The sequence below is a fragment of the Cnephaeus nilssonii genome (genome assembly GCF_951640355.1).
Source record: "Cnephaeus nilssonii genome assembly, chromosome: 13".
NCBI classification, from domain to species: domain Eukaryota; kingdom Metazoa; phylum Chordata; class Mammalia; order Chiroptera; family Vespertilionidae; genus Cnephaeus; species Cnephaeus nilssonii.
In genome coordinates, this window is record NC_137084.1 from 14,749,994 (window position 1) to 14,772,873 (window position 22,880).

Here is a 22,880-nt window from a genome sequence, read left to right on the forward strand (position 1 = left end):
CCCTTTGTAATTAATAAGTAGTATGTGGGGTGGTATTTGGAGACTGTGTGAATATCCCATTTCCCAACCATGTTTCACCCAATGGTTTTAACATCCATTGAAAATTTTTGCCTAAATTAGTTATTACCGTGGTGGTTTAAAAATAGTGATTTTTCTAATGATATCTTTCTTTCTATACTTAGTAGATGCTCTTTTTCTATAAATAAAAGCTTTTCCTTATCCTCCCTCCCCTGTTAATTGAAAGAGAGAAAACCACATACCAGTTTGGACTCATGGGTTCTTTAGTGGCTTTACAGCAGAATAACTTAATAAATTATTACCAACCTTTGTTATTTTTATTTTTAAAAATGTTCTATATCTCCTCATTTGCAATATCACTTATTATTTAATAAAAGCCAACTTTAGGATATAAGACTGGAATATTAGTTTAGTAAATCGCTAATAGTGCATAGCAGCTAATTTATGGCTCATTTATATGCTGTGTAGAATAGTTCACTAAAAAGTTTTGTGTATATTATGATTTCAAGAACTCAAACAGTATAGCTGGGTACAAAATGAAAAGTAACAATTTTTCTTCTAAAACCTTTTGACATTTGTATACTAGTTTGATTTAGAAAATAACCCTTTGGGGATTCCTGGAAAGTCTTTATTTTGTATTGCCCATTCATTACATTGGAATTTATTTGTTTGCTTGTGTGTGTGTGTGTGTGTGTGTGTGTTTTAAATGTATTTTTATTGATTTCAGAGAGGAAGGGAGAGGGAGAGAGAGATAGAAACATCAATGATGAGAGAGAATCATTGATAGGCTGCCTTGTCCTGCATGCCCCCATCTGGGGATCGAGCCCCCAACCTGGGCATGTGCCCTTGACCGGAATCAAACCTGGGACCCTTCAGTCTGCAGTCCGACGCTCTAGCCACTGAGCCAAATCAGCGAGGGCTGTTTGCTTGTTTTTTAATTTGGGTTATCTTATGGTCAGGTTTTCTTAAAATGAGAATATATCTAATGTCTGTTTTCAATAAAATGCACAGGTATGACTCAACTGTTTGCTCTCTCTTTTGTTATTTCAGTTGGCGAAGTGTGGAATGAAGGTTGTCCTTATCAGCAGGTCACAGGATAAACTGAACCAGGTTTCCAGTGAAATAAGTAAGTTCTCACATCACCCTTTCCGCCCTCATGATAAGAAAATAAATACAAAAGCTTCTTTTTCATTCTGTTAATAGGCTGTTTTTAAGGTGGATCATCAATTTTTTCAAATTAATGTAGGGCCACTATAATTTGCTTAAAATGTCTTTTACTGACTCATTTAATTTGTCAGGAGTCAAATTCTCTGATTATTTTATCATGTTCTACTTATACATTTTCTATTGTTTCATTTCAGTAGTCTTGTGTGTTTTTTTACTCATTGACTTTATTGTCTCTTAAGTGTGTATCATATATGATTGAAGAAAAATACAAAAGATAGTGTGTGTGTGTGTGTGTGTGTGTGTGTGTGTGAGAGAGAGAGAGAGAGAGAGAGAGAGAGAGAGAGAGAGAGAGAGAGAGATACGGGGAAACTGTTTTGAACTTTCTTCTTTGTCATCTGTTCTTGAGACCTGAACTACATATGCAAAGACTTTTAAAGCTGATATCTAATAAATCAGTAATGTCCATTTCCTTGGTAAAACTTACTTATGTTCCCAGTTTGGAGCCTATGGCTGGTAGACTTCTCAGTATGATGCTTGTGTACTTTTTTTCTTTATTTATTGATTAGAGAGTACGGGGGGTTGGGGGCGGAGGAGAGAGACAGAGTTAAAGAGACAGACAGATAGACACACAGAGAGAAACATATTTTGTTCCACCTATCCATGCATTCACTGGCTGGTTATTGTATGTGCCCAGACTGGGTACTGAACCCGCAACCTTGGTGTATCGGGATGATGCTCTAACTAACTGAGCTACTCCTCCAGGGAGATGCTTATGCACTTTTACACCTTTTACACCCACAAGTCACATTATTTACTTATTAAGAATCAGTTGTGTTGGTTCCCCAACTCACTGATGCATTTGTTATTAAATATTCTGTAAACTGATGCAATCTTGGTGTAAAAAGGGGAGTTATTTCTATTAAAACTAACTTGAATGCTATGAAAAAAGTGAGAAAAGGGAGTTCTTTCAGAAATTAGGGGCTAAAAAGACAAGTGTGAAATATTGGAAAAATTATAAAAAGAAAAGAAATTTACTCTCTGATTATTTCATTTGTGTTGAAGCTTTTGTTGCATTTTAAAACAACTGGAACTGCCATATATGAATGCTGCATTTTGGGTGTGGTTTATGCAAGAAAGACTGGAATTCCATCAGCAGATCTAAACTCAAAGATAAAGGCCTTGGCCCCACATTGAGGACTGGTGAATGAATTCTACTTAAATGTGGTTTAAATTAAAATAAAATGGCTACAATGTATATTTATCATTGTGTAGGATTCCTTGCTTTAACTGACTTCTCTAAGTAGCCAACTAACAAACTGCCCCAATTCTTTGAGAAGAGGGGATTGCTACTGTATTTTATTATTATTTTTCACACCTTTTATTGAGACATAATTGACATATAAAGTTATATAAATTTAAGGTGTACAACGTATTGTGTTTTTATTAACATTAGCACCTACTACTAACATTTATATAGTGCTTTATTATTTATTACCTCACATGTGTTATCCCCTTTGATCCTTGTGAGGTATATATTTTTGTTATTATTTCTTTCCAGACCATATCTCGTTCTATTAGACAGGCTGCACATAGATGCATTTAATTTTTAGGTGAAAAATGATCTTTATAGATTCCTAATATTACTTGTATTAAATTTTTTTTGACCCTGCTGAGAACACAGATCTTTACAAAGGCAAGCATGTGGTATATAGATACACGAGAAATCTTTGGCATTTAAGGATTTTAACTTTCAAGGTTTCAACTATGTAAATGCCACCTTGAAGGTCCAAGACACAGAGTATTTTGCAATTTTGCTGAGGTGTGAATTTGAATGAAGCTGTGACACTAATGAGCCTGAGGTGTAGTTACTTAGATAGTAGGTTAACTTTGCATACTGCCTGGATCTTAGTACTGTTTCTTTCTTTCTTTTTTAATCCTAACTCGAGGATGTATGTTTATTGATTTGAGAGAGAGAGAGAGAGAGAGAGAGAGAGAGAGAGAGACACACATTGGTCGGTTGCTTCCTGTACACAACCCGACAGGGGATTAAACTTAAAACCTAGGTATGTGCCCTGATCGAGAATCAAACCTGCAATATTTTGGTGTAAGGACAATGCTCCAACCAACTGAGCCACTCAGCTAGGGCTTAGTACTGTTTCTTTCTTTCTTTCTTTTTTTAAAAAAAATATTTTATTGATTTTTTACAGAGAGGAAGGGAGAGGGAGAGACAGTTAGAAACATTGATGAGAGAGAAACATCAATCAGCTGCCTCCTGCATACCCCCCACCGGGGATGTGCCCACAACCAAGGCACATGCCCTTGACCGGAATCAAACCCGGGACCCTTGAGTCCGCTGGCTGACACTCTATCCACTGAGCCAAACTGGTTAGGGCAGTACTGTTTCTTTCTTAATTGCCAAAAGTAAAGGTTCATATGCAGAAAATAGAAGCTTTTGATTAAATGGAACGTTGTATTTTTAAATGCTCTGATATGAATGAATCCACCATTGGCTTGATACAGAAACAAGAAAAGCTACCTCATGACACTCTTTCAGCAAGTGCTACAGCCTGTACAAAAATTGCTTAACGAGTCAGAAGATCTACTTTAATGATATTTGAGAATTTGGTTAACTTATGATTTGAGGTGATATATGATTGTGGACAGAAATATGATTGGAGTAAGACTGGATCCTGTTCAAACATTCATGATGGAACAGATGGTGATGGTACTGAATTGACTTTTATTATAAGGAAATGGTTTGGGGTTTTTTTCCTTGTTGAAAATTTGAAAAACATTTTTTTTTTCTGGGAATAATAAAAATTTAATGGAAGACATGATATCAGCAGACCAGGCCATTCGTTCTAAGCTGGAGAAGTACATGGAGGAAATTTATACATTTGTTTAAGTTTTCAACTCATTGTAGATCATCTCTTTGGGAGGATAATGTTTTCATGAACATATCTATTCTAGGAGTAAAAAGGACCAGAATTTAATGTTGACAAAGACAGACAGACTCTGCTTATACTTTCAACACATCTTCATCGAATGCCTGTGTCCCAGGTGCTGTGCCAGGCAGTCAGAACACAGTGGTGAGTGAGATAGTTACAGTCCTCGCCCTCATGGAATTTATATGCTAGTGGAAGAGACAGAGAAACAAATAGGTCAAAGAACAGCAACAAGCAAAACAGAAAACCAGACAAATAAATAATTGCCATTTGTAGTAAGGACCATTAAGGAAACAAAAAAGGAGCTGGAGAGAGAAAATGAAGAGGTTCTTATGTAGTAGCAACATGGCGAGTTTTATTAACTGGCAGAGTATTAAAGGGCCAGATTAATAACCTCTTGCCCATATAATTATACTCTTGTTATGAAGCTGGAGCCTTGGTGAAGGGAGTATCCACTGGGCCCTCTTGGTATAGAGGTGGTGGGGGTTGTGTTTGCAGTTTACATGTGATAAATCCATGCCAACATTCCTGTTTCCATAAACTCTTGGATCCCTGCCTCTACATTATGCCAGGCAAGTTGTGACCTCACAATCGTATTAAATGTAGGCCTTATGGGGTTCCACGATAACTCTTTTAAGAGTCCTTTCCAGTTGTATAAGCTAACCATTAAATTATAAATCTCTGGTAAGTGACTCATATTTTAAAAAAAAGGCCCATTCTGGTGTTATATTCTCTTTTCTTTAGTCTAACATTCTTAGAATTCATTCTCACACAGATGTCCCAGGTTTCTACCAATACAAAATAGCAAAATCTTGCAATTACTTTTGTGTGGAAGTTACTACTTTGTGTTCAGACTTGGTACTTTTTTCCCCGAGAATATTTGCTGGAACCCTATTATGGGTGGCAGTAAGGCATGGGCCAGTTGGGTCTTGAGAAGAGGAATTCTCTTGCAAGAAAACCACCCTTACGTTATGGTGAGGTTATTACAGGTTCTTGGAGCCAGGGAGAGCTAATCTCTTCAGACACAGGCGAGCAGGCTATTTCTATTTCCACTGGCTGGGTAGGCTCAGCGTAACTTGGGGGTTCAGGAATCTCAGCTTCAGCTGAGTCCACTAAGATATCCCTATCCTGTCTCAGGATCTCACTCTTTCTCATTCTGTGCTTTTACTTTTACATGAAACATGGTGAGTCTGTGTGGAATTCAACTTACATTGTAATTCTGCAACTGGCACAGTTAAGTCCGATGTTAGCAATGTGAGCTCAGTGGCTATAAAACATAAAAGTTTTTATTAGGGCTGCCATAGTAATTATCTGTTTCTCTGATCATAAATGTGAGCTGAAAGTTTAAAGACTCGAGCTTGCCATTTTCTTTTGGTAAGTGCTCCATTGCATTCAGAAGAAGCCCTACCATGTCCCAGTCTTTGTACTTATTTTTGCCAAATTCGAATGTAGTGGTCACTTGGTTTCTTAAGGTACATCTTCAGTAGATACTTCATTATAATCAGCAACCAGTGTTTATTTGATGAATGGTGATGCTACTACATGATGGATCAAATCAAACCAATACAAGTCTTCTGAGAAAAGGAAACCCTCATGCACTGTTGGTGGGAATGCAGATTGGTGCAGCCTCTATTGAAAACTGTGGAGGTTCCTCATAAATTAAAAATAGAACTGCCTTATGACCCAGAGATTCCACTTCTGGGAATATATCCAAAGAAACCTGAAACACTCATTCAAAGAATATATGTAACCCTATGTTCATTGAAGCATTATTTACAATAGCCAAGATTTGGAAGCAGCCCAAATGCCCATCAGAAGAGTGGATAAGAAAGCTGTGGTACATCTGGAATATTGCTGTGGTATACAGTGGAATATTGCTCAGCCATAAAAAAGAAGGAAATCCTACAGCATGGATGGACCTGGAGAGTACTATGTTAAGTGAAATAAGCCAGTCAGAGAATGACAAGTACCATGTATGTGGAATCTAAGGAACAAAATAAGCTAACAAACAAAATAGAAACAGACTCATAGATACTCAGAATAGACTAATAACTGTCAGGGGAGGAGGGGGGGAATTGATGGGGGTAAAAAGGTGAAGGGATTAAGCAAAAAATAACAACTCAGACTCGAACAACAGTATGGTGATTACCAGAGGGAATGGGTCGGGGGGGGAGGGGGGCAGTTTAGGGGAAAGTAGGAGAGGGTAAAGAGGGTAAATGGTGATGGAAGGAGACTTGACTTGGGGTGGTGAACACACAATACAATATACAGATGATGTATTATAGAATTTTCACCTGAAACCTATATAATTTTATTAACCAATATCACCCCAATAAATTCAAAGAAATAATTCCTCAATCAGTATAATACTGAATACATACATTTCATATGCTCAGATAATTGTTTATTAATATTTGTTCCCCAAATATAAAGTGGGCAGACTGATTCTTTTGCATAAACAAACTCTTTTGTAAATGGAAAAAAAAAATGTTCCCCGGAGTTTATGTGGGACCCCACTCCTGATACCACTTACTGTACCAGTCAGAGTTCAGTAATGTAACAAGTCTAGCAAGTTAGTTTAACTAGGCTAACTCGTCTCCTCTGGCCCAGCACAGCACTTAAACTCACTCTAGTGGGTTAAACTCAATCTCTCTTTTCCCCTATCTGACTGAAAGAACAAAAAAGGAAAGGAGGAGTTTGAAAAGGAAACCACACCTGGTCAGTGTGACTCAGTGTTTGAGCATCAACCTATGAACCAGGAGGTAACGGTTTGATTCCTGGTCAGAGCACATTGCCTGGGTTTCAGGCTCGATCCCCAATGGGGGGCGTGCAGGAGCAGCCAGTCAGTGATTCTTTCTCACCATTGATGTTTCTATGTCCTCTCTCTATCCCTTCCTCTTTGAAATAAAAAATTTAAAAAAAGGAAGAAAACCAGGTGCCAGTTGAAAATAAGGGACTTTTTGGCTCCTCACCTTCTAATTCTCCACTGTTTTTATGTAGACTTGGGGATTCTATGCCATTTAGAAGCAATTCCTTATGAGTGTGGAGGACAACCTACTCATCAGTTGAAGTTCTTCAGAAAAAATTTGAAAGAATTATGTATAATATCGTAGGGAGCTAAATGTTTTGCCAACAATGGATAAGTACTTTCTCAGGATTGACTGCTTTGATGAAATTATAGTTCTTTGTAAGGCTGTCACCTATGGAATTAAGACAAACTGAAAGTCATCACATATAATAAGCTTATTGTATTATCATTGTTATCCAGGATTATTAATTTATTAAGTATTTTAGTCAATTTTGATTTGAACTCTGAACTGAGTTATTACTTGCAACAAAGCACAATGCAAAGGAAACTAGCTTTCAGAACAACTCATTGGTTTGCAGGATATGTATAGAGATGGTGGTATTTACAGTTATATTATTATGCGGTAAATCTGATTACGTACATATAGTTTAGACAGCTTCGATTTAAGAAAACACACATTTCTGTCTTTGATTAAAAATTTTTTTTTCCTCTTCTTTGTAATTTATCTCAGGTGTAAAGCTTTAGGATGGCCCTATAATACCATGACTTTCTCTCTTGAAATGCAAAGCTTGTAGAAGAAATACCAGTTTCATTTTTTTTTTCTTTCAGTTTTTAACTATTATCAAATCTGTGCAGGTCTGATGTGGATTTGACCAAATAAGTTTGTTGCACAATTTTCTGATGCACTATCAGTATAATTAATATAATGCTTTTTATATTTAGCCTATTTTATTTTCCATAAGGTCAATGAGGCATTAGTGATCACATAAAGACCTTTGTGTTTTATGGTTAGTAAAACTAGAACCACATGATGTTAGAGAGTTAATCTAATGTGGCCCGTAGAGCAGCAGAAATATTTCTTTTGCCCTTTGAGTTAGTTCACATAGTCCAAGGTAAGGAACCAGGAACCATCCAATTTGCCTTTCCGGGTTTTGTCCAAGATCCCCAAATTTGTCAGTGTTCCTGGCCTTCCAGGACATTCTTTACTACTTATAAATCGGGGACTCCACAAGCCATGGAGGTACCAGGGAGGCTTTTGCAGCAGATTCCACAAAATGGAGAGCAATCCTTTTCCTTCCTAGTGGGCTTGTCATGCCTAATTAAATGAGATTTACCATTAAATGAAACATTTCTGGCATGGTCATGGTTACAAATTTGTCTTCTATAATTATTTCCTGATAGGGAGAAGGATAGATTCTTATTGAGCTTATGCAAATAATTACATTGTCATGTAATATAAAAGAACTCAGTAAAGAGATGTATAATATTTAACCATTGTTCTGATTAGTTTTGCAGACAAGGCCAATCAATGTGTTGTGTTTTCTACACAATTACCATCTTTAAATCCACCCAATGATTTACTAGTTTATGTTTCAGTTACTTTTGCTGCATAACACCCCAAACTTATAAATGTAAAATAACAATGATTTTAGATGCTCATAAATTCTGCTGGTCAGGAATTTTGCCGGGACTGTGGGAAAACTCTTTTGCTCCTTATGGCATTACCAAGGTCCCTCACTGATACTCAGCTGATGGGTGGTCTGGTCTGGAAGATCCAAGATGGCTTCTCTCACAGGCTGGTGCCATAGGGGAATGACTGGAGAGCTGGAACCGTTGACTAGAGTGCCCACGGGTAGCCTCTCTAGCATGGCCATCTCAGGGTAGTTGGATTTCCTTAGTGGTAACTATCTTCCTTCAGAGGAAATGTTCCAAGAGAACCAGGCAGAAGCTGATTTGTTTTTGTGACCTACTCTCAGAATTCATCCTGTTTTACTTTTGCCATACTCTGTTGGTCAAAGCAGCCCTGAACCTGCCCAGATTCAAGGGGGGAGGAAAAGGCTCCACCTCTTGATGGGGAAGTGACTTGATAGGGAGAACATGTGGGAAGGGAGATATTTTTTGAAAATAAAATCTGGATTTGGAAAATACAATCTGCCATATTAAGATTTCCCAGAAAACATACATCCATTCAGAGTGTATCATTCTGATTTGTTCAAATATAGCCAGACACAATGAGAGTTAATAAAAAATAAGAAGGAAGAAAATACATTTTCTCCAAACCACTATTAAATTTTCTTCATTGGTCCATTTAGTGTTGCAAAATTAATTCTCATTCCATTGGAACCTGGATCAGCAGCATGCTTTTACAGTGTCTGATTTTCAAATAAAGAGGCCTGTAAATTCAGTCTGTTTTCTGTTGCATTTGTCTGATGGTCTGCTTTTGGTGGCAGTATTGAGTTACACTGGGAAGGAAGCCTGACCTGAGTTGATTCTCTGCAGCAGCAATAATAGACAAGCATACTGATACAGGCCTACACTCAGGCTATTATTCATTGGATGTTTCTTCTTAAAGACTCAACTTTCTGATTTAAGATTTTTGGCAAGCTTGAAGGAAAAGTAGGAGCCACCTGTTAATAAGACTGATGGTCTCTGGTTAATTTATTACAGTAATTAACAGTGTCAGAATGTAATCCCCTGTTGGGATATAATATAGAGCTAATTAATAATTTAGTCAGTGATTATCCTGAGGGCATGAGCCTTGTGATGGACACTAAAGGCACTGATAAATCTCCAGGGACTTCTGTAGAGTATGTTTTTAAATTGCCATCAATTAACAAGAGCATCGTATACTTAGAAACATAACCTTAGAAATAATTTTGTTCTCTTATTGTGCCAGGCTTTGTTCATGATATCATGAATCATAAATATGTTTCTTTTACCCTGAAAAGTATACAGATGTTGAATCATATTAATAGTTATACCTTGGCTTTTCATATATATTAATATATATTATTGATTTCAGAGAGGAAGGGAGAGAGATAGAGATAGAAATATCAGTGATGAGAGATAATCATTGATTGGCTGCCTCCTGCACGCCCCCTACTGGGGGAGATCAAGCCTGCAACCTGGGCATGTGCCCTTGGCCGGAATTGAACCTGGTATCCTTTAGTCCGCAGGCCAACGCTCTATCCACTGAGCCAAACCAGCTAGGCCTTGGCTTTTCTTATATTAGGGCAGCTCTCATAAGAGAGTTGGGCTAATTAAAGATAAGGAGAAGACACTACAAATCGAGTTCTTCCTTATCTCCTCATTGCTCAATAGTGCTATCTAGTGGCTATCTGAGAAATACCAGAAATAGTTTGGGTATAAAAATATATCTTAACAATTTTATTATTCTTAATTTAGAGCCCCAATTTGTGAAAGCTGTATTATAAAGAATTGCCAGGAGACTAGTGATTACAAAAAAATAGAAGCATAAGTCATAGGTGCCCAAGGCAAGAAATGATTATAGTCTTGGTTTAGAGTGACAGTAATTAAAATAAAACATAGCTACATGAAATAATAATTATTAGGAAATCAAGCCTTTGCAGAAATAAGAAACTTTTACTAAAAATTACTCAAGGGCATGACAAAAGTCAACACAAAAGCTCAAAAAGTTAACAGGCTGTTAGGAAGTGAGAGTGTTCTGGGGAGATAAGGAACCATTGCTGGCTAGGCTAGGTACTGAAGGCACAGGATAATTTTTTATAGCTTTCTCATTAAGATTATATTATCAAAGATCAATTTTCATCTGAACAACTGGGTTCAAGCTATTTAATTCATAAGCTTTCTTTGTTGATTTTAATATATTTAATATATGTCATACCAGATGACAAGTTAACACTTTTACCTAGAGCTCAAAATATATTAACTTTGTTTTCTATTATTATGTTATAAAACAATGTATATACCAAATTGAATTTGCCATGCTAATTGGAGTTCAGAAATTGTTCAGGTAACCAAAGATTCCTCATTATTTAACTCACTCTGATATTGGTATAGTATCTTAAGTCAATTAAGTATCATTAGAATTATATTTACACTAGAGGTCCGGTGCATGAAATTTATGCACAGGTAGGGTCCCTAGGCCTGGCCAGCGATTTGCTGGGTGACTGGCGTGGCGATAGGAGGGGGGCTCCACTGGCACCCAACTTGGCCTGGGGCCTGAGGGCTGAGGGCAGCTTCTGTGTTGAGCGTCTACCCTCTGGTGGTCAGTGTGCATTATAGCGACCGGTCGTTCCGCTGGTAGTTCCACCATTCAGGCCATTTACATATTAGGCTTTTATTATATACTAGAGGCCCGGTGCACGAAATTCGTGCACGGGGGTGTGTGTCCCTCAGCCCAACCTGACCCCTCAGGGATGTCTGAATGCCCGTTTAGGCCCGATCCTACCGGGCGGTCGGACATCCCTCTCACAATCCAGGACTGCTGGCTCCCAACTGCTCGCCTACCTGCCTTCCTGATTGCCCCTAACTGCTTCTGCCTGCCAGCCTGGTCACCCCATAACCCCTCCCCTGCCAGCCTGATTGATGCCTAACTGCTCCCCTGCCAGCCTGTTTGCCCCTAACTGCCCTCCCCTGCAGGCCTGGTCACCCCTAACTGCCCTCCCCTGCAGGCCTGGTCCCCCCCAACTGCTCTCCCCTGCAGGCCTGAGTCCCCCCCAACTGCCCTTCCCTGCAGGCCCGGTCACCCCCAACTTCCCTCCTCTGCTGGCCTGGTCACCCCTAACTGCCCTCCCTGCAGGCTTGATTGCCCCCTACTGCCCTACCTTGCAGGCCTGGTCCCTCCCAACTGCCCTCCCCTGCTGTCCTGATCACCCACAACTGTCCTCCCTTGCAGGCCTGGTCCCTCCCAACTGCCCTCCCCTGCTGGCCATCTTGTGTCCACATGGGGGCAGCCATCTTTGACCACATGGGGGCAGAAATCTTGTGTGTTGGAGTGATGGTCAATTTACATATTACTCTTTTATTAGATGGGAGGATTGACATTGCAGAGCATTGCAACCTTTATTGATAGCAGGTTTGTCAGAGAAGACATTTGAAAGTTTTACACAGCAGATGGGAAGAGTAATGAAGATGAAATGATATGTAGCTTTGTCTGAAGTTTAGAAGAGCCAATCTTTTTATAAAGATATCAATTTTTAAAAGTTTAAATCATTTGTGGAAGCAGTTCTAATATATCTAACTGGTAAATCCTGTGTAGAAAATTTAAAAGTTCAGAGAATAAAATGTAATAGTGGCATATTTTATACAGAAAGAAGACATATACCTATTTAATTTTAAATGATCAAATCAAATCTTATTAGCCTAAAGATTTACCTTAATTGGTTTCTGTACAACTTGGATTCTTACATAATTCTGGTTCATTTAACAAGTATTTAAATATTTCAAAAGTTTATATTAGTGTATTTTTTTTCTTTTAAAAATTTATTTAATTTATTGGGGTGACATTGGTTAACAAAATTATATAGGTTTCAGGCATACAGTTCTGTAATATATAATCTGTATATTGTATTGTGTGTTCACCACCCAGAGTCTCCTTCCATCACCATTTATCCCTTCTTTATTATCTTTTACCTCCCTCCACCCCCTTTCCTTCTGGAAATCACCATACTGTTGTCTATATCTATGAGGTTGTTTTTTTCTTTGTTTAATCCTCTCACTTTTTTCATCCAGCCCCCTTCCCTTTGACAGCTGTCAGTCTATTCTCTGTACCTATGAGTCTGTTTCTATGTTTGTTAGCTTATCTTGTTCATTAGATTCCATATCTAAATGAAACCATATGGTACTTGTTTTTCTTTGACTGGCTTATTTCACTAAGCATAATACTCTGTAGGTCACCCATGCTGTCACAAAGGGTAAAATTTCTTTCATTTTTTTTTTTTTTTGATGAGTAGTATTCCATTGTGTAAATGTACCCCAGTTTTTTTTATCCACTCATATACTGATGGGCACTTGGGCTGCTTCCAAACCTCGGCTACTATAAATAATGCTGCAATAAAGATAAGGGTGCATATATCATTTAGAATTTGTGTTTCAGTTTTCTTTGGATATATTCCAAAAAGTCGAATCTCTGGGTCAGAAGGCTGTTTCATTTTTAATTTTTGAGGTAACTCCATACTGCTTTCCACAGTGATTGCACCAATCTGCATTTCCACCAACAGTGCACAAGGATTCTCTTTTCTCCACATCCTCGCCAATATTTGCTGTTTTTTAAAATTTATTGATAGCCATTCTGATGGGTGAGGTGTGAGGTGATATCTCATCGTGGTTTTAATTTGCATTTCTCCAATGATTAGTGGCCTTGAGCATATGTCTAATGGCCATCTGTATGTGCTCTTTAGAGAAGTATCTATTCAGGTCCTTTGCCCATTTTTTAATTGGATTGTTTGTTTTATTAAGTTTTATGAGTTCTTTATAAATTTTGGATATTAACCCCTTTGTATCATTGGTAAATATGTTCTCCCATTCAGGAGATTGTCTTTTCATTTTGTTGATGGTTTTCTTTGCTATGAAATAACTTTTTAGTTTGAAGTAGTCCCATTTGTTTATTTTTTCTTTTGTTTCCCTTGCCTGAGGAGATACATCAGAAAAAATATTGCTACGAGAAATGTCCAAGATTTTACTGCCTATGGTTTTGAGTCTAATATTTAAGTCTTTGACCCATTATGAGTTTATTCTTGTGTATGGTGTAAGAAGGTGGTCTAGTTTCTTTTCTTTCTTTCTTTTTTTTTTTGCACGTATCTGTCCAATTTTCCCAGCACCATTTTTTGAATAGACTATCTTTATCCAATTGTATGTTCTTCCCTCCTTTGTCAAATGTTAATTGATCATAAAGGCGTGAGTTTATTTCTGGGTTCTCTATTCTGTTCCATTGATGAGTGTATACCAAAAAGTGTATACACATTTTAACAGCTGATAGCTCAATTTTGAAAATGAAATGTATTTTAATAAACACTGCCTTTGTAATTATTCAAAGTGTGTCTATACATTTTTGGGACACACTTTATATGTATTTTTATGCTAGTATCATGTTGTTTTGATTTTTATGGCCTTGTAGTACAGTTTGATATCAGGCAGTGTGATTACTCCAACTTTGTTATTTATTCTCATGATTGCTTAGGCTTGTCAGGGTCTTTTGTGGATCCATATAATTATTTGGAATATTTGTTCTAGTTCTATGAAATACATTATTGATATCTTGATGGGAATTGCCCTGCCTGCAATCGGAGTTACAGATGGAGGAACCCCTTCCCAAGCCTAAAGCCTGGGGTGGAGGCTTTAGGCTTGGGAAGGGGCCAAGCCCGCGATTGGAGGTGCCGGGGGTCCCCTTTCCCAAGCCTAAAGCCTGGGGTGGAGGCTTTAGGCTTGGGCAGGGACCGAGCCTGGGATCGGAGGGAAGGGGGAAAAAATCAATGGAAACATATCCTCAGGTGGGGATAAAAAGAAAAATAAAGGAAGAAATGTCATATTCTATGAAGGACACATCTTGAAAATGCTTAAAGAAAGTTGTCATTTTTTCATGGTGAAGGGACTGGAGTTTGTGTTGATGAAAATTCCTTGGTGGCTGTGGTGACTAGCAGTGGCTGCAGCAGCGGGTGATGGGGCTGGCGCCTTTCCCTGATCAGCCTGGTTGCCTCCCGCAAAGGGAGGCCAGACTGTGGCTTAGGTCCGCTCCCAATGAGGAGTGGGCCTAAGCCATAAGTAGGACATCCCCTTAGGGCTCCCAGTATGTGAGAGGGGGCAGGCTGGGCTGAGGGACCCCTCCCCAGTGCACCAATTTCATGCACCGGGCCCCTAGTTTAGGATAATGCTGGCCTTGTAAAATGAGCTTGGGAGTCTTCCTCTTTCTTGAATTTTTTTTGAGTAGTTTGAGAAGGATAAGTGTTAGTTCTTTGAATGTTTGGTAAATTCACCTGTGAAGCCATCCGATCCAGAACTTTTATTTGCTGGGAGTTTTTGTTATTATTGCTTTGATTTCATTAGTTATATTTGCTCAAATTTAGATTCTTGGATTCTTCCTGATTCAGTTTTAGAAGATTGTATATTTCTAGGAATTTCTCCATTTTATTTAGACTGTCCAATTTGTTGACATATAGTTGTTTGTAATACCCTCCTCCTCCTATATAATAAAAGGCTAATATGCAAATAGACCAAATGGTGGAACAATCGAACAACCGGTCGCTATGACATGCGCTGACCACCAAGGGGCGTGTGTGGAACATGGCGGGCGTTGGCCGCAATGGGATGGTGGAGCAGGTGAGTAGCGGTACCAGACCAAGGTGGGGCGCCGGTCGCTGTCATTGGGGTGAGCTTCTGGTGGTTACTGAAAATTCTTTGCTCCTGTGCGCTGTGGTCCCGCCTGGTGCTTGCACCCGCTGCCGGCACTGGAGCCGCCGCTCGCACCCACTGACTTCGCCGGGCCTGCTCGTACCTGCAGCCGGCGCTGGAGCTGCTGCTCACACCCGCTGCTGGTGCCTGGCACCGGTCTGATTATTTGGCACCATTAGCGGCTGCCGGCCCCAATTGCCCCTGAGGGCTTCTCCACCTTCCCCTGTGCCTGAGGGGTGATCGGGGCAGCAGTTGCCGCTCGCACCCACTGACAGCGCTGGTCCCAATCACTCTGAGCTGTCAGTGGGTGCAAGTGGGGCCGGCGCTGTCAGTGCATGGGAACGATGGCAGCAGGAGTGGGGCTGCTGGCAGACAGGGGACCAGGGGGGCGTGGCAGGAGGGGCTGGGCGGGGGCGTGGAGGATGGGCCGAGTCCTGCTGCTGTGCCTACTGCAGCCTCACGGCCCGCAGTTCCTTTCAAGGTGCACGAATTCATGCACTCTGCCCCTAGTATTCTTGTAATCCTTTGTATTTATTTGGTGTCGGTGGTTTACTTCTCCTCTTTCATTTCTGATTTGATTTATTTGGGTCCTCTCTCTTTTTCTTCATGAGTCTGGTTAAAATTTTGTCAATCTTGCTTACTTTTTAAAAAAGCCAGGTCTTCATTTCATTGATCTTTTGTATTGTTCTTTTTAGACTCTATTTTGTTTATTTCAGCTCTGATCTTAATTATTTCCTTTCTTCTTTGCACTTTGGGCTTTGTTGTTCTTTTTCTAGATCCTTTAAGTGTAAAGTTAGATGGTTAATTTGAGATTTTTCTTGTTTCTTGAGGTAGGCCTATAATGCTATGAATTTCCCTCTTAGGACTGCTTTTGCTATGTTGCATAGATTTTGAGTTGTTGTGTTCTCATTTTCATTTATTTCAAGGTATCTTTTTATTTCCTTCTTGATCTCATTGTTAAACCATTCATTGTTTAGTAACCAATTATTTAGCCTCTCTGTCTTTGTGTGTGTTTCAGTTTTTTTCTTGTGATAATAAGAAAAATATCCTCTGGTTACTTTTAATATTTTCTCTTTATCATTAACCAATGATTTGAATATTTTGTCCATTTGTGTAGTTTTCTTCATGTTTCTCCTATTTGGAGGAGTTTGTTTATCTTAAATTTATTTGTTTTTATTTTTCATTATATTTGAAAAAATATGGCTACTTATCAATTATTTTTTCTATCTCCCACCCCTTTTTTGGTATTTCGTTTATACATATAATAAACTGAGTGAGGTTGTTCCTCAGCTCACTGATGTTGCAGTCCTTTTTGTTTTTCCTGTCTGTTTTATTTTGGATAGTGGCCATGGCTGTGTCTTAATATTCATTAACTTTATTTTTGCAGTGACTAATCTGCTGTTAATTTTGTTAGTGAATTTTTTTTTTAATCTAGACATTGTATTTTTTAAAAATATATATTTTATTGATTTTTTACAGAGAGGAAGGGAGAGGGATAGATCTAGAAACATCGATGAGAGAGAAACATGAGAGAGAAACATCGACCAGCTGCCTCCTACACACCCCGTACCGGGGATGTGCCTGCAACCAAGGCACATGCCCTTGACCAGAATCGAACCTAGGACCTTTCAGTCCATAGGCCGACACTCTATCCACTGAGCCAAATCGGTTTCGGCTAGACATTGTATTTTTTTTCTCCATATGAAAAGTTAGGTCATTTTTATATCTTTCTTATCTCTTCTTAAAATGTTCTCCCTCTACTTTCTTGAACATAAATAGTATAGTATGGTATGGCCTTTCTCTCCACCTCTGTCTATGTCTGTCTGTCTTTTTTGCTCTTATTCTCTCTCTCACTCTCTTTTCTCTCTCTGTACTGTCTTCCTCAAATGCTCATTGGTTTCCTCAATTCAGGGGATAATGCTGGTCTCTACTTGAGTTCCTCTTCATCCTGGCCTAGAAAATATCTCGGGACAATAAACTAGGACAACCACCCTCATTTGTTTACCTTCTCTTAGCTGTTGCTATCCTGAACCTTCTATTGTTCAAGGTCTGAGAACCATTGTTTCATATATTTAGTCCACTTTTCTTAGTTTAAGGCAATAGAATAAGTCTGATCTCTGTTAGACCATCATGACTGGGAGCAGAAGGCCCCTTTTTACCTCCCCCACCATTTTTTTTTTTTTTTTTTACTATTATAGATTTCCTGCTAAATTTAATTATCTTCACACATGTCTAAGAACATTTGTCTGCATTAGACTTTAAAGAGAAAAGGACACAATCCTTCTGCAAATGTTTGCACGGAGCCTGGCATGGTTTAAAGGGCTGTGCCTACTTAACAAGTATTCTTGTGGTGCCTGAAGAGCCATTTGGAAACCTCATCTTATTCTGAATCTTATACAGACAGATATTTTCAAAATGTAGTTTATATTCCAATTTTGTCACAAGTGGTTTTCTAAGCTAATGTGGGATCCTGTTGTAAAGCTGTTGAACTAAGCAGTTGCACGGAGTGTAGCTTATTTCAACTTGGTTACTACTGTTTGTTACCAATCGTTGACTGAGATAGAGAACAACATCTGTAATATGGGTGGATATTTTGTTAAAAATGTAGCATACCTATTAATTAGTTGGCCCACCCTTATTAGCATGTGTTGGACTGCATCTCCAATCAAGACAGCTGCTTGAACTTGGCTATTCTATAGCTGGCATGTGGGTGTGTGCTGCTCCAGACACTGGCTATACCTCTTAATTAAAATGTTTGCTTATGTTCGTATTGTTTCTTTAAAACTGTAAGTGGTCTTTCCTTGGATTATTGATGGTTCAGGGATTTTTGTGTAAAAAAAACTTTTTGATTGGGGGAATGTGGGACCAAGGTGTTCTAAAATGGGTCCCATTTAAGTAGATGATTAGTGTTTTTCCTCCCACTATTGAATTTTTAGTTGTTATAAGTGGATAATTGTAATTTGGGGTATAGCCTTCAGCTATAAAAGAATACATAAAAAGGCATATTCTTTGAAACAATTATAAAGCTTAGTAGTTTTATATAGGATTTCTTTCTTTTTCATTGTAGAGAGAAAGTACTTTGAAAGTTTTATGGAAAAGGGTCACTTTATTTCTTTATTTTTTAAACTAGAGGCCCGGTGCATGAAATTCGTGCACGGGGGGGGGGGGGGGGTCCCCCTCAGCCCAGCCTGCACCCTCTCCAATCCAGGACCCCTTGGGGGATGTCCAACTGCAGGTTTAGGCTCGATCCAGGGGATTTGTATCGAGCCTAGACTGGCAGTCAGGACATCCCTCTCACAATCTGGGACCGCTGGCTCCTAACCACCTCTGTCTGCCAGCCTGATCACCCCTAACTGCCCCCCCTGCTTGCCTGGTTGCCCCCAAATGCCCCCCCCCCCCCCGCTGGCCTGGTTGCCCCTCACTGCCCCCGTCTGCTGGCCTGGTCACCCCTCACTGCCCCCCTCTGTTGGCCTGGTTTCTCCTCACTGTCTCCCCTGCCAGCCTGGTTGCCCCACGCAGCCTGCTGTTTAGTCACTTGATCGTCCCTCACTGTCCCCCTGCCCCCACCAGCCTGGTCGCCCCACACAGCCTGCTGTTCAGTTGTTTGGTCGTCCCTCACTAACCCCCCTGCTGGCCTGGTCACCCCACGCAGCCTGCTGTTCAGTCGCTTGGTCGTCCCTCACTAACCCCCCTGCTGGCCTGGTCGCCCCATGCAGTCTGCTGTTCAGTTGTTACTGTGAGGACGTCCTGACCAATTTGCATATTACCCCTTTATTAGTATAGATATATATTTTATTGATTTTAGAGAGGAAGGGATAGGGAGAGAGATAGAAATATCAATGATGAGAGAGAATCATTGATCGGTTGCCTCCTGCATGCCCCCTACTGGGAATCAAGCCCACAACCCAGGGATGTGCCCTTGACCAGAATTGAACCTGGGACCCTTCAGTCCGCAGGCCAATGCTCTATCCACCAAGCCAAATCAGCTAGGGCGAAAAGGATCACTTTAATTTGACTTTTCCATCAAGTGAAGTTATATATTTTCTTGTTAATTATTCATTGTTTTGATGTCATTATTCTATTACTTATTAAATGCATAATTTGTTTCATGCTAATCTTGAAAATAACTATAAATCAACTAATTTAAATGATCTAGTGCTATATCTAATACTAGAACCAAAGAGAAGATGAGTCCATTAAAATCAGCTATAAATTTCATTAATTTTGAATTACTTTATTTCTTTGTTTAATAAAACACACAAATAGGATTAATATTTAATGACAGCAAGCTACTAGAAATAGAAAAAATGTTGATATAGAATCAGCCTTTATTGTGCTTCTATTTGGTTTAATGTTGTAGAGATGTATAATATCTAAAATGTAGTCATGTTTCAATAGTGATAAAAATATTAAGCCACAGTCCAGCCGGCATGACTCAGTGGTTGAGTGTGGACCTTGAACCAGGAGGTCACGGTTCGATTCCCGGTCAGGGCACATGCCTGGGCTGCAGGCTCGATCCCCAGTGTGGGGTTTGCAGGAAGCAGCCGATCAGTGATGTTTCTATCTCTCTATCCCTCTCCCTTCCTCTCTGAAGTCAACAAAAATATGTTAAAAAATATTAAGCCACAAAAGTAAATATATTCACTTTTGTGGAATCCATAGAATCATGTTTAGGCATATGTAGTTTGGAAAACATACTCCACATGATTTTAAAGGACATTCCTGTTTAGAAACTACTAATGGACTAAAACCCTCACTTTTTTGTGATGTTTTAAAATTTTTTGTGATGTTTTAAAACATATTTGAGATGTTTTTTGAATAAGTGGTGGAATGAATATCCATAGTTGATCCTATGAACCATTATGTGGACAACCTGGCAAGGTAACCCAAGATCACACGGAAGGCTGAAAAGCTGATTTTCAGTTGCAGGCCATCTAATTATAGGTCTAGTTTTCCTTCTACTCCTGGTTGATATTTCTAATTATCCACCTCCCTCACTTTATCCTTTATGCTATTAATCCAGGATCTCAAGGTGCCTTGAATGTGTACCTTATTAGCTAATCTCGAATTGCTTAGAATCTGTCTTTTTAACTCCCAGATCTGAATTGTATGGAGGGTGCTGCTATCACTACCCAACTCTAGAAAGCCTTTATTCATCCTTCATGTGTTTTTTAAGTAGTGGTTTGTGTGGCTAGATGTTGGACCAACAGCCAGATAGGGGTTGTCCTCATGGGTGGGACTCCAGCTTTCCTACTGCTTCAGTGTTGGTCACTGTGCTTTGATCAGTTTAGTAACTTGGGCTTTGCATTATCTTGATAAAAGAACGGATTGCAATGAAGTTTGAAAACCACTCCTGTAGAGATCTCCCCACACTTTCTCTGCCATTTCTTATTGTTTTCCTCCTAACAAAGGACCTGTTTTACTCAGCATGTGTCTCTAGATGCCTAGTCTTTTATCTTCCTCAGAGGAAGAAATGTCATCTCTTGCTGGTATCTTGATTCCTCAGATTTTTCCTGGTTCCTTAGAGACTTGTTGCCATAGCAATCTTCTCTTCTGATATATCAAACAGGTACCTTTTAGACAAGTTTTGCTTGTCCCACTTTTTGTTTTAAAAACCAGTACATGTCAGTTAATCACATAAATTTTAATATATGTCTTCTTTTGAAAATCCAAATGATAGCTTAACTCTGGGCCTAACCTTCCTTTAGGGCAGCAATCAGCCGGAATTGTGGACCAGTTGCCCTTTAAACGACCTTGCCCTGTCCAGGGCGGCACAGCCCTCCCCACTCACACAGTGCATGTGCATATGCTTCTATTAGGCTCTCTTCACTCACTTGAGTAACGTGCTTGGCCCCTGAGGACCGCTGAGTTTGCATCCACAATTATCCTTTACAGCCTTTCTAAGAAACACATCTAGAAAGAAATTCTGTTTCATTTGCAGGGAATATAGAACCTTTTATCACTTGGATATGCCTTATTGTCAATGACATACATTTCTTCTAGTGTGGTATCTTTATACTTTATAACATATTCTTCATTAATTTTTCTTTTGTCTCATAACAGAAACACATCTATAAGTGCTAATATTAAAAACAATTTAAATGTAATATGTAGGAAAACTATAAATTACTCAAATACTTAGTAAATGAGCACAAAGTTGAGAGAATCATATGCTCCCTCCCATTTACTACTTCCTTCCTCCCTAGAAGTAACCATGGTCTCAATTTCTAATATTGTCACTTAATTGATACTTCTTTGGGCTTTATATACATTGCATAACACAGGATGCAGTCCTTTGAATTTTGACTTCTTATCATTACATTTGTGAGTTTCATATATATTTTTACATGTAGCTTTAGTACATTTATTTTCATCCTTTGATGAGTATGTGACAGTTTAGCTGTTGTAGTTTTGGTTATTACCAGTACTGTTACTATGAATTGTCCTGCGCATGTCTTTTGGAGGACATGTGCATGCATTTCTGTTGGATGTATACCTATAAGTAAACTCATTCTTGAGATGTACTTGTAGGCTTTTTGTCATACATAAGGCATTGCTGTTTCTTTCAGGCTCTTTGGTAGAGAGTTATCCAATACATTGCTTTCTTTTTTTAAATATAATTTTACTAGAGGCCCGGTGCATGAAATTCATGCATGGGTAGGGTCCGTAGGCCTGGCCAGTGATCAGGGCCAATTGGGGCCTTCCGGCTGCCAGCTGGGGCCTTCCTTCTGGCTGCCGGCCGGGGCCTCCTTTCCCAGTTGAACTCCTAAGGGACACATTGCATATTAGGCTTTTTAATATATAGACTAGAGGCCTGATGCACGAAATTCATGCATGGGGGCGAGGGGGGGTGTCCCTCAGCCCAGCCTGCACCCTCTCCAATCTGGGACCCCTCGAGGGATGTCCAACTGCCCGTTTAGGCCTGATCCCAGTGGAATCGGGCCTAAACAGACAGTCGGACATCCCTCTCACAATCCAGGACTGCTGGCTCCCAACTGCTCGCCTGCTTGCTTTCCTGATTGCCCCTAACCGCTTCTGCCTGCCAGCCTGATCACCCCTTAACCACTCCCATGCCAGCCTGATTGATGTCTAACTGCTCCCCTGCCAGCCTGTTTGCCCCCAACTTCCCTCCTCTGCCGGCCTGGTCACCCCTAACTGCCCTCCCCTGCAGGGTTGATTGCCTCCAACTGCCCTCCCCTGCAGGCCTGGTCCCTCTCATCTGCCCTCCCTTGCAGGCCTGGTGTCTCCCAACTGCCCTCCCCTGCTGGCCATCTTGTGTCCACATGGGGGCAGGATCTTTGACCACATGGGGGCAGCCATATTGTGTGTTGGAGTGATGGTCAATCTGCATATTACTCTTTTATTAGATAGGATAGAGGCCTGGTGCATGGGTGGGGGCCAGCTGGTTTGCCCTGAAGGATGTCCCGGATCAGGGTGGGGGTTCCCTTGGGGCGTGGGGCGGCCTGAGCGAGGGGCCTGTGGTGGTTTGCAGGCCAGCCACGCCCCCCGGCGACCCAAGCGGAGGCCCTGGTATCTGGAATTTATTTATCTTCTACAATTGAAACTAAGTA

At 39.9% G+C, this 22,880-nt stretch overlaps 1 protein-coding gene across 1 annotated transcript in view; it reads left to right on the plus strand.

Moving 5' to 3' along the window:
• HSD17B12 (hydroxysteroid 17-beta dehydrogenase 12) overlaps positions 1-22,880 on the plus strand; it is a 130,235-nt gene that overhangs the window by 47,427 nt on the left and 59,928 nt on the right. Inside the window, exon 3 of the mRNA XM_079788285.1 lies at positions 1,069-1,144. Coding sequence (XP_079644411.1) covers positions 1,069-1,144 — 76 coding nt within the window. The remainder of the gene's footprint in view (positions 1-1,068; positions 1,145-22,880) is intronic.